This window comes from Bombus pyrosoma, linkage group LG1 (genome assembly GCF_014825855.1).
Source record: "Bombus pyrosoma isolate SC7728 linkage group LG1, ASM1482585v1, whole genome shotgun sequence".
NCBI lineage: Eukaryota > Metazoa > Arthropoda > Insecta > Hymenoptera > Apidae > Bombus > Bombus pyrosoma.
Window position 1 is genome coordinate 10545756 of NC_057770.1, and position 13264 is coordinate 10559019.

The following is a 13264-nucleotide window of genomic DNA, read 5'->3' on the forward strand; positions in this document are numbered from 1 at the left end:
AACATCGTTATACACAAACATTTTAGAATAAAGAAGATTCTCAACAATAAAAGGGCGTGCACGCGCATCATCCAAGATTGGAATCGCCGCATCGCTGAGATGATTTCACTAGTGGAGAATAAAAATCACGTGGCCGGCGTTTTAGCTGGCGACCAGACATGCAATTAACATCATGGGGCTGTGCGGTAGCCCGATAATTATTGTTATTATTTCTGCACGCTTACAGCCGGCAGAGATTGCAACATAGTCGCGCAGAAACAGTTGTCCTGGCCGGGTCGATTCGTTTATTCGGGGCAGAGGTCACGTGCCGGCCGTTCCCCGAGGACGAGAACTTCCTTCTACGAACGTCCCCCTTTCCCTCTTTACCTTCTCTTTTACCTCCGCCTCTCTTTGCTTCTTCCTAGCTTGTGGCCGCGGTCTTGAACTTTGTCTCCTTTCTATCGTGCGGTTCATCGCGGCCGATGCATGTGAATCGTGCAATTAAACGGTTGGAAAATAAAGGGTTAAGGCTTGCCCGTTAGGCTTCCATGCTCGCGGCGATAACTAGGCGCGCCGTGGCCTATCGTGGGTGGGAAGAGACGTCGAGGACAGTGATTGAAGGATATGAAACGTATAATGCACTTGCCTGGTAGTCCTGACTGGCCATGGATCGAAGATCAAGCGAATCTTGTATCTTTTTTCGTTTTCTCCAGAGGTCGACGTTTTTACGCTGGTTTCCACGGTATCGCGACGTTCAACGGGTGGTCGACATCGTTCGTTAACCTCTTAACATCCACGCTTCTTTTTCCTTCCTGCTTTCCTCAGTGATATCGATGATCGAGCGAGTTTTTTCATGCTTAGAATCTGGAAATCAAAGGTTTAAAGGCTTTAACGTATCAAGCATGTTTGACTTTTAACATTAGATCTACAGTGGTTACAAAAGTATTATATTTATTATAACATTTAGGTATTCATTAATTAGCTCCTTATTTTATGCATTTCTATATATTAGCATTCTGTGTACTTTTGCATCTTTCAGTTCTCCACAAATACATAAACGTCCATACCCTAACGACTATGATTAGTATAGTATAATGAAAATTGATAGATTATATATATATATAATATGATTCGCTTTTTACCACTACTAATTTTACGAAAAGCTTCTTCGTGGTTTTATTAAATTATTAAAGTAGACAAAATCTAAAATTTCCAAGTTAAATAACATCGTTAGTATAGGCTGTCAGGTTGCTGTAATTAAATATTGCAATGTAATTAGATAGTTGCGAATCAAATTTCGGGAGATTAAAAAAGAGCGGAAATAAAGCCGAGTTAGTTGGAAAAACGTTGTTCCAAAGGACCGCGCTTGACGTGATACCCGTTAATTTCACCTTCCGGATTTGTCCTCCTTTTCAACGCTGACGGCAACGTGTCTCAGGATTGTATAACGCGATAAAAAGTGGTCGGCAAAAAGTCGTCTACACGGTATAATTAACAAGCAGAATATTTGTCTTAACGTGCTTACCTGGTATAATAAAGTTACCTCTGTTACTCAACTCTTTAGCATTTATATTAAAAGTATAATTTAAAATTTATATTAAAACATATAAAGATAAAAAGAACACAAGGGAACGAGAGAAATTTGTTCTTCAAAAATTACACAAGATTGGAGTACTCTTTTGCTATCTTGGGGAAAGACGAACGTACAGATAAGAGCCGTTTCAATTCAAGTATACATTTAAAATTTTAAGCAGCTATTCATACTGTATATATACTAATCTTTTACCAAGTATATTTACAATAAACGTCTTGTAACTTTTATTATATCTCCTGATTCAAAGTCTATCGCGTATTCTCATTTTCTTCATTTGTATAATAAATATAAAAGCAAGATGAATTTATGTTACGAATATATTCATAAAAGTTATTGTTATGACAATTGTTCGAATATTTTCATAAATAGCTGTATACTAATTAGTAAGCGAAAGTAGCACAGAGCAAGTTTACCACGTTCAATGAAGCTGCTTGCAGTTCCGATTTTGTTGAACCGTCGCTTTGAAGCGACATTAGCCTAAGCGGTGTATGTGTTTAAAATAGAATGAAGCACACCCGAGAAGAAAGAAGAAAACGCGTACATAGAAAATCGAGTGAGAGAGAGCATACTTGAGGGAGAAAGCATTCAAAGCGTAAAGACGTAACTGGAGATAACATATTTCAAGCATCGCCGTGAAAGAGAAAGAGCCGTGGGACGGTCGCGAAAGATCAGCTATTTTCCATGCGTTAAAAAAGAACCGATCGTGAGAGAGTTTCCCCCTTTAATCGTTTCGATTATGTAATCGGATCTCCATGGAAGAGATTCGACGAACATGAAGGAATTTTTGATTTCTACCTGTCGTCTAATAATTTCAAATAGAGTTCCGTTGGATACAGAAACCGTATAATTATAAACAAGCACGTACTAACCCGTCAATAATTAGAGGAAGAGAAAAACGCTTAAAGCGTTCCTTTATTTTCATAAAACATTGACACATTTTATGCAATTGATGAAGCGGTGCGATGCAAGTCTTTTTGTTAAATTTGATCCTATTAAATTATAAGTAAAGATTAGAAAGTGTGTATGATTGAAACATTTAGTGAATTAAATATATCTTAGACTTTAATATATTCGTTATTACTGACGCATATTGCGTTGTCTCTTAATTAATATCTAAAGCTTAAATGAGTTGGCTCCTGGTAATAATTATTGCTACAGTACCCTACATTTTGTTTTTATAGTTTTAATAAAAAGATTCAGAAGTAGGGAACAAAATAGGAAGCAATGAAATTAGAAAACGATAAAAGTTTATGGATTTTTAACAAAAATTAACTGTTAACGAAAGCATCAAATTCTAATAGTCAGTAATTTAATATATTCATATTCCTAAAACCATCTAAATACATATTATATGAAAAACATAATTTCTATTTTTCAAGATTTTCCTCGAGAAAAATTTGATTACGTAACAAATTATAATGTTTAACGACCATATCCGTAGAATCTCTTTAAAAACGGTACTCAGACCAGTTTATCATCATCAGACGATTACTGTTATTCATAGCTCGATCCCGGGACGGTCTTGCCTTTTTATTAGACAAGCGGGTGTAATTCTAGCAGGGAGACGTTCCGTCATCCTCGTGGTCGCCTCAACGACGAGCGAAATCTAGTCGTCCCCGAGATTTAATTTGCGACCTCTTAGCCGCGACTCTGAACGAGCCTCGCCTCTACAACCTGCACAGAGACGAAATTCACAAGAAAATTTCCCGACGAATGATAAAAAGTAAATTTCACAAAGTAAAATTTTAACATCCTGGTGTTATACGTTTTCAAATTAATCATTTGTTACTGACGAAATAACGGATTGAAACGTTCAACTGCGGAATAAAAGTGGACTAAAAGAAGGGACTGGGAAAATGGAAACACGCATTTGGACGACACGCGTTGATAAGCGATTAATATTTAACAAAAATGGAAATGAGATGCGTTTGTTTTCATGAAACTGTAAATGTGGAAGCGTAAATGTTTCATTAATCGCGTCGGGTGCATCAGTCAGTCTGTATCATCGTTTCGATGAATAAACCATATTGAATTAGTAGTCTGAAAGAAACGGTCGAAGAGAAGGGGTTGAATTAGCCAGCCACGATCCCTCTATCCTTCATTTAGTTTATTGAATTCATTGCCCAGCAATTAAATCGCACAGGATCGATTTAACGAGTTACCCGCAGGCTGTAGTCCGAATTTATAGCTCGAAGATCCTCCCTTATCCACTTTTTTCCTGAACGTTAGCTTAAGGTTATACATGTAGCAAGATACAAATGATATATTATGGTGCTTGTCGATAAGTGAAAAGGAACAGGGATCCTTGACGCAGTAATTGATTTTACATCGCGATTAGGAATTTTTCATCGAGTATCTGGAGCGAAATGCGGCCTTTAGACTTTTACAATCACCGTTATCGATCAGTTCTATTTCCCAGTTCCCAGTTCCCTGGGAAGGGATAAAAAGCGCAAGGTTGGGGAGCTTGTTGAGTTTCGAGCATACTCGCTACGAGGTCGATCTCGAGCACAAGCGTTACGCAATCGAAAACATGGACTAATCGCGATATTACGTGTTTCTTGTTACAGGTGGTAGTGGAGAGCTCGACCCTGGCCCTGGAGTACGGCGACCTGGAGATCGATCCAGATTGCCCGGTGAACCCAGACTTGTTGTTCGACTCGCAGCTGATGCACCTGTACGTGATGACGAACAAAACGGTGTCCAAGGTCAAAGTGCAAGAATGCTCGGTGTACAAGACCTGCTTAGACTGTCTCGGTGCCAAGGACCCGTACTGCGGCTGGTGCTCACTGGAGAACAAATGCAATCTGCGCAGCGACTGTCAGGATGCTGCCAAAGATCCGCTCTACTGGATCTCGTATAAAAGTGGCAGATGCACGACCATCACGACCGTCACGCCGGACCAATTGCAACGCACAACCGCTAGAACCTTGGAGTTGGTTATTGAAAATCTGCCAACCCTCTCTGGCCAATTCCTTTGCGCGTTCTCTACTTTGGACAAAACCCTGATCACGAATGCCTCGAGAAAGTCATTTGGAGTGAACTGCACCACACCCAGAACCGATCTATTGCCATCTATTCCGCAAGGGCAACATCATTTCACGGCGAAGCTTTCAGTCAGGATGACGAATGGGCCTGACCTCGTGGATACCAATTTCACGTTCTTCGATTGCAATACGTACAGCTCGTGCACCAAATGCGTATCATCGAGCTTCCCCTGTGACTGGTGCGTCGACGGTCACAGGTGCACCCATGACACAGCTGAGAACTGTCGGAACGATATATTGGTCACCGGAGTTAGTGTAAGTGGAGATTCTGTCTAATCGTTGAATGATGGTTATGGGTCATCTGGGATCAAACGGTTTAAACGAGTAAATTCAAAAACTTGTTAGAGTTTTTATAATAGAGTCCGCTTATATTCAAAGTATCAAATTTTCTTCAAAATTGAATCACACAATTTTATTAATTCGTTTCGTTAGACAATCTTTAAAATCAATGAATTCTATTTCTACAGAGAACGGGCCCCAGCTATAGAAGCGGTCCAGCGTTCTGTCCGACGTTGAACGCGACCGATTCCCAGGAGATCCTGGTGTCTTCCGGCGTGAAGAAGGTGATACGAGTAAAAGTGCACATCATCGGGGTAAGTAATGCCATGGTTCATCTTTCTCGAATGTAGAATCCCGTCTAATGCTGTTACATTAATTCCCCGGACGTTTTCACGTGTCGTTAGCGGACCTTTCATAACAGACAGAGAGAAAGAGGGAATCGTTGTGTGTCGGGACTGGTTTCCGTCTAGGATGATTGACGCGCTAACCTATGCGAAACATCTTTTCCAGCAATTCATCGTGCAGACCCGGTTCGTCTGTCAGTTCAACATAGAGGGCCGTGTGACGATCGTGAACGCTCGGCTGCTCGCGGACACGATTTATTGCGAGGAGACCGAGTTTTCGTACACATCTCGGGCGCCCAACATCACCGTGCCATTCGCGGTGATCTGGGGTGGCTCGAAACCTTTGGATAATCCACACAACATCCATCTGGTAATATACCGGTGCCGCGACATGGCCGACAACTGCGGAATGTGCCTGACCCTGGCGCCCAAGTACGACTGTGGATGGTGTCAGAGCACAGACAGATGCGAAGTGAAGGACAACTGCGAACGCAACACCGGCATGTGGCTGAACAGTAACCAAACCTGCCCGAATCCCGAAATACATTCGTTCGAGCCGGTTATGGGACCTTGGGAAGGTAATACGAACGTGACGATACGTGGCATCAACTTGGGCCAGACATTCATGGTAAGGGGTAATATCTTGATACATATAGGACACTTCTGTATAATATCGTCATATGTGACTTTTTCGAGAGTAAATAAGAATCAAATTTTTTATCTATAATAATTTCGTAATACTCAAAAAACACTAGATATAGCACATAGGATATAGCGTTGAATATACAACCTCGCTTAAAAGTTTTAGTACTTATACATTAATATTATAAGAATACCAAGCAAACAAAAACGAAAAGGTCTTATAGATTTGATAGGTTCGATCAGTCTCGAATATAATTAAGATATAAGGATCTGTTTTGCAATAAAAGTATCTTTTGCTTGATTGTCATACTTTGTATACTAAAGTTAATTTATTTCAGGACATCTATCGAGGCGTGATGGTTGGTGGATTACCATGCGAGCCATACAAGGAACTCTATATACGCACAAAACAAATAGTCTGTCGAGTGGATGGCCCAGGTACAGAAGAAGGCAAACGTGGACCAGTAATCGTGAGGATCGAAGATTTCAGGGGCCAATCCGAATACAACTTCGAGTTCGTGGATCCTCAGATTCTTTCCATATCACCAAAATACGGACCTATGAGCGGTGGCACCACCGTAAGGATCACCGGGAAATACATGAACGCTGGCAGTACTATCAAAGCCTTTATCGATGAGTTACCGTGCTCTATAATCAGTGCAGAGATGAATGAAGCGCTCTGCATGACTAGCGCTAGTGATCATAAGAGGAATGGAACGGTGAAGATGACATTCGATGGTGCATTTCGGATCTATAGCGGAACATTTGAATATGCTGATGATCCAACGATCGAGAGTGTAGAGAGTGGCGTTGCTGGTCAGATGAAGATTCCGAAAGGTATTCCAGCAGGAGGAATAAAGATCTCGGTAACAGGCAAGAACCTAGGCTACATTCAGAGCCCGCAGATGTACGTGTACTACGACGAGAAGATGTTCGTATCGCAATGCGAAGTGCACAGTCAAGAAAGCATGATCTGTAAATCACCCACCATCGAAGTACCAGATAACGTTGTTCTAGACGCAGAAAAACCATTAATGTTGGAATACGGCTTTCGCATGGACAACGTGACAGGCGTGCAGAACTTGTCGCAACATGGATTCAATCATTTTCTCCTCTATCCAAATCCTATATACGAGGTGTTCGACGAGGAAATTAAGTATTACAAGAGCGACTATTTGACCATCAATGGTCAACATCTAGACCGCGCTTGCCAAGAGTCGGACGTGACAGTACAAATAGGAAACGCGTTCTGTAACGTTACTTCGCTCTCTAGGCAACAGCTCACTTGTAGACCACCTCTGACACAACCACCAGCCATCGATTCCGATGGTTTTCCAAATAAGCAAGAACTGCCTGAGGTGATTGTGATCGTAGGTGGCACACTCCGTTACAATATAGGAAAACTGAGCTACGCACTGCCAGCTGGTCTTAATGGACCACTATCGAAACCAGCTCTGATCGGAGTGATCGCCGCCATTGTGATCTTAGTGTTCGTGTTTATCGCCTTCCTTATTGCATATCGACGCAAATCTACGGAGAGCAATCGGGTACTGAAAAATATGCAAGAACAAATGGATATTCTAGAACTTCGTGTCGCTGCTGAATGCAAAGAAGCTTTCGCTGAGTTGCAAACAGAGATGACAGATCTCACAGGCGATTTGACCAGTGGAGGTATACCTTTCCTGGATTATAGAACATACGCTATGATGATACTATTCCCAAGCGACGACAATAGCCCGGTACTGCAATGGGATCGACCGGAATTGGCACGCAAAGAGAAAGGACTACGCCTATTTGGACAATTGATAATGAATAAAACGTTCTTGCTCCTCTTCGTAAGAACTCTCGAGAGCAATCGATACTTCTCGATGAGGGACAGAGTGAACGTGGCTAGTCTTATTATGGTTACGCTTCAGAGTAAGATGGAATATTGTACAGATATTCTGAAGACCCTCTTAGCGGAACTGATTGAGAAGTGTACGGAAGGAAAGAGTCATCCGAAACTGTTCCTTAGACGGTAAGTTTAGTATCCTCTTGGAAAAATACTTTGATACTTTATCATTGTTTAATATTTATCACAATTGTAGAATAATTGTAGAGAGATAATGCTACTTCATTTATGTTTCAGAACGGAAAGCGTCGCTGAAAAGATGTTGTCAGCTTGGTTCACTTTCCTCCTGTACAAGTTTATGCGAGAATGTGCTGGAGAACCATTGTATGTACTATTTCGTGCAGTAAAACAACAAGTCGATAAGGGTCCCGTCGATGCAATTACATCTGAAGCACGATATTCGTTATCGGAAGAGAAGCTGATCAGACAGTCCATTGACTTCAAACCAATGGTAAAATTGTTGATTTCAATAAATCTTCATAATTTCTTTTTCCTATCACGACTTTCTCTTTAATATAATTTTTAAATTGATTTTCTAGACGGTCTACGTGTCTATATCTCAACAAACGGTCTTCGTCGGCGGTATGGATCCAAACACAGAAAATGTTCCAGTAAAAGTTCTCGACTGTGATACGATATCTCAAGTGAAGGAGAAGGCGTTGGATACAATCTACAGAGCCACGCCTTACAGCCAAAGACCAAGGAAGGATGATCTTGATCTTGGTGAGATTCGAAACTTTTAAATGTAACATTATGTACATTGTCATAAGACGCTAACGTAATTAAAGTTAAAATTTTCGAATAAATATAACCAGTAGGTGACCTAACACTTGCTAACAGACAATGTAAGTAATATATATCTAATATAATACATAATTTCTGTAACAGAATGGCGAACTGGAGCATCCGGTAGATTGATCCTCTATGATGAAGATTCTACGACAAAAACGGAAGGCGAGTGGAAGAAACGAAATACGCTGAATCATTATAGGGTACCAGACGGAGCATCGCTCAACTTAGTCTCCAAACAATCGTCAATCTATAATCTATCGATCCTCTCCGAGAAGACGGACAAATCGCACAAATACGAAACCCTGAATCTTAGTAAATTCAGTTCAGCCAGTCCACCGCTCTCCCGTGCCACATCGCCGTTAAATCAGAATCATGACGGTGGTTTGAAATGTTGGCATCTTGTCAAGCATCATGACTCCGATGCACGAAAGGAGGGAGACCGTGGAAACAAAATGGTGTCAGAAATCTATCTAACGAGGCTACTAGCCACGAAGGGTACACTTCAAAAGTTCGTTGATGACCTGTTTGAAACAATCTTTAGCACTGCCCATCGAGGATCAGCTCTTCCCCTCGCGATCAAATACATGTTTGACTTTATGGACGACCAAGCACTGCAGCACGGCATATCCGATCCTGAAGTCGTTCACACATGGAAGAGCAATTCGCTCCCACTCAGGTTTTGGGTGAATCTGATTAAGAATCCGAATTTCATCTTCGATATACACAAATCGAACATCGTGGATTCGTGTCTGTCCGTCGTCGCGCAAACATTCATGGACAGCTGTTCCACTTCAGATCATAGATTAGGTATGTATTATCTGTTTGACAGTTTAACTTCTATGGATTTTTTTTCCTTGAATTTTGAACATGTTAATGGTTATCTTCATTTTTAAATTTTATTTATAGGCAAGGACTCGCCGAGTTCTAAACTACTTTACGCAAAGGACATTCCAGTGTACAAAGAGTGGGTAGAACGTTATTATGCAGATATCAAAGTGATGCCAGCCATATCCGATCAAGATATGAACGCCATGCTTGCCGAAGAGTCTAGGGTATGTATTTTTCTTTTTGCGATTCTAATAAAATTATAGCTATTGCCAATTCTTATTTTCTCATTTTCTCTTTTCCTTGTTATAGTTGCATACGACGGAGTTCAACACGAATTGTGCCCTGTACGAATTATACACGTACGCGGGTAAATACAACGAACAACTGATAGTTACTTTGGAGGAGGACGAGTTTTCACAGAAGCAGAGATTGGCATACAAACTCGAACAGGTACACAATATAATGGCGGCGGATAACCCCTGATGTACCATGAACTCTATGAAGCATATGACAAAGCCCGCCCGCCAAGAGTTACCCTGCTGAATACTCTACCGCAGTTAGGTACTCTTAATGAAGCACCAAGAGGACTGGCCTATGTTGTAATCGATCGTCTCAGGTTTCCGTGCAAGCCAGTTATCTCAGCTTAGTACGCGAATTATTAATACAAGAAGAAATTGCACAATGGACCGCTAAACTGTTCGAACGGGAGAAATATAAAATGTCTACGAGGACTGAAGTGTTTTTGTGACAAAGTCTTCTGAATTTGGTCGCTGGTTGGCAGGTGTGGCAATAATCACAACGGCGCATTGTCACGCATAATTGTACATAAAATACCAAAATCACGATTAATTGTAATAGAATTATCGATGTGCAACCACACCACCCGGCGGCCACGCAACCACATACGAAATGAAAACTGAAAAATTTTTCGCGTGCTATGAAATCGTCGTGACGACGATTCACACGCCGCGACCGCCGGCGGATAGGGTTTTAAAACGAACGAAAAAAATAATAGAACATTAGTGTTATAAGTGAGTGAACGAATCAGCCGATCAAACCGATAACTTGTAAATGTGTTTAAAACGGTCGATATTTGCCGCCGCTATCGGAGATCGGCGATTTTTAACGAAGAAACATTTCCATCCACCGCTACTAGCTGAAATTTTTTTGAATTATGAACTGACGAATTTTAATAAATAAGATAATTAACGATTAACGATGATTAATTAAACAATATGGGTATATTATATATACATGGATGGTATGTCGTATGTATATGTGTACATATATACACTTTATACCGGCGCAAAGTATGTGTGTATGTATATGCAGTATCCGAAGAACGAGCGCGCGTACAGTATAGGCGCCGATACCGAGATATTTCTCTCGCGGCGATTAATCGTTGCACGAGAAGAGAAAGAACGAGCAAGAAGAAAAGGAAAATGAAGAAACAGAGGCGTCGCGATAGCAATTTTCGTCCAAAATTTGTAAACGTGAGCTTCGACCGTCATTGATTGAGCAGGATGCCATACTGTACGTACGCCATGCATTACGCGTATTATTTATACTTACATGCATCCAAAACGAAAAAAAAAAGGAAAGAGTCATCCGCGAAATCGGAGACAGACTGTGTATTAGTTGATAGGTATTAATCTATGGACTATGGCCGCGCGCGAGGCCAGCTCGATGTGACGGTTGTGTTGAGTGTGCGTGCTTCCCCTCCTTGGTCTCCAGCTCATTGTTCCATTTTATCATTAATCGTTCGTTCTCATCGTCGTGCATCCATCACCTGATGTTCACCTGATCATTGTCGCGCAATTCATGTTCATCAGAAAAAAAATCCCTCATTGTCCTCGTGTCATCAATTACCTCTCTTTGTATTACATGTAGTAAAGATGTCCACTATCGGCGCCTCTTCTACTCTTTCTCATCATTCCTAAGAAATCACATTGTGCCACTCTCTCTTCTCCCTTGTAATGCTTCAACGCCTCCGTCGTCATGTTGTTGTCACTCTTAATTATTGTAATATATAATGAATAACGATCACTGTTGAGTATTGTCTGATTGTAATACATTGATATTGAATTGATATGAATTGATAATCATTAATTAAAGCGTAACATTAAACTTTGTGGATGTAGCCATATTGGTATGGATGAAAGTTTAAAACAATTGATGCAGATGAGAGTGGTCGGGAGCCGTTCGCGATAGACAGCGCTCGAAAAACCTCTTTGTTCTAGGAGTATTTTATCTGTACGCCATTTTCAAATGAGTCGAATCGTATAAATCGTTCGTTTTAATCTATATACATATGTATAGAGAGAGAGAGAGAGGGATCAAACCTGGTATCATCGTTTTCGAAAACCCTTCGCTAGGAATCTTCATAATCTTCGCTATATCATTTCTTCCAAGTTAATCGTACTATTAACGAACCACTTTTACAAACGCACATCGAAACCCAATGAGGTGTTTCGTCACATGATAAGACTTCTCGATTCCGCGTAGGTTAGTTTCGATAAAATATCGAGACTATCGTAAAAGAATTCATATCGCCGAAGGTGTTCGAATAGGATCAACCTTCGTGAGTTCTGTCAACGCGAGCGGCTGGTAGCGAATGAGTGTTGTTTGTGTATGCGTGAGAGTGTCCCGTGCGTCAATTCAATGTGCAGTTGTCAGTGGAGAAAGTATTTATTGCTCAAAAAACATCGGAAGACCGTGTGTGGGAAGGAAAGGCAGCAGGAAAAAATGCGGAGTTGGTAGGCTACGGGAAAGGAACGGGGGAGGGGGAATGAATGGGTGCGTAAATTAAAAAGCGGCGAACGTACGTGAGACATACAGAAGAAAAAAATGGATCACAGACAGGGTACTCCGCCAAGTCGAGGAACACGAGAAGAAAACCGAGAAGATACTCACGTTGTTCAGTCGCTGTATCACTTACAAATGACAAAAATAAATAAATAAATGAAAAAATTAACAAAAAAAGACAAAGGACTCGCAGCGCCCTCCCCCGCGCACGCCGACTTCAAATGGTACTAATAAACCCAAAGTGCCTCTGGTAGATTTTTGGGCATAAGCTTGAGTAATAAAGACTACATAGCGTTTACTATAAAAGCACGACTACGACGCGATCGCTGATTGTAATAAAACGATGATAATAATAATTTAAACAAAACGAAAAGGGGAGGAGATCGAAAAGAAAAAAAAGGGAAAGTGAGACATACGAGTAGGAAGGAGACAGCGAGAGAAGAGAGAGCAAGAAAGACAAATAGAAAGTGAGGGACAGGAGCGCGTGTAACAAACATGTAAGTACACGTGCTTACTTATTGAAACACAAAAGAAATAATAACAAAAAATAAAAACAACCCGAAAGGGCGGAGTGCGGGCGTACCGGGTGTACGCGGTGCGTACGCTAATTACACGTTTAGATAGGTATACATATAGTCGGTAGCCTAGTCTCTATATCAGTGTCTGCCCTGAGTGTCTTTCCCATGGTGTATCCCTATAAAGTGCGTGTACCTTGAACTCCTGGTAAGCAGACGTGCAATTTCCTTGAAACGTTCAATCAATCTCCCTCTTTGCTCAGTCATCATCAGCCTTTGAAACGAAGGAGAACCCGCCTCTCCCTTCTACCAACGTCCTCCTGCGCCAACTTTATCACCCCTTCCACCACCAATATCATCGTTATTATCATCAAATTCCCCTCCCTTCGTAACGCGTTTAACTGTGCTCACACATCACGCGTCCTTCGCCACACTACCGATCGGCACGTTTTGCTAAGTAAATATTATTATTGTATCGATGGTTCCTCATTAATTATGGAATGTACGATCCCAATTTGTAAAATTCGAACTAAGTAAGGAGATGTGTATCG

General features: G+C 41.1%; 1 protein-coding gene across 7 annotated transcripts in view; it reads left to right on the plus strand.

Annotated features, from left to right (window-relative positions):
* Positions 1 to 12375, plus strand: part of LOC122570691 (plexin-A4) — a 430296-nt gene extending 417921 nt beyond the window's left edge. For all 7 annotated transcript variants that reach the window (XM_043733398.1, XM_043733405.1, XM_043733388.1 and 4 more), the window contains 9 exons: positions 4141 to 4872; positions 5085 to 5210; positions 5407 to 5868; positions 6221 to 7899; positions 8011 to 8224; positions 8313 to 8496; positions 8662 to 9372; positions 9472 to 9617; positions 9703 to 12375. In XM_043733398.1, the coding sequence (XP_043589333.1) occupies positions 4141 to 4872; positions 5085 to 5210; positions 5407 to 5868; positions 6221 to 7899; positions 8011 to 8224; positions 8313 to 8496; positions 8662 to 9372; positions 9472 to 9617; positions 9703 to 9876 (4428 nt within the window). In that variant the 3' untranslated portion in view covers positions 9877 to 12375. The remainder of the gene's footprint in view (positions 1 to 4140; positions 4873 to 5084; positions 5211 to 5406; positions 5869 to 6220; positions 7900 to 8010; positions 8225 to 8312; positions 8497 to 8661; positions 9373 to 9471; positions 9618 to 9702) is intronic.
* Positions 12376 to 13264: the final 889 nt, after the last annotated feature.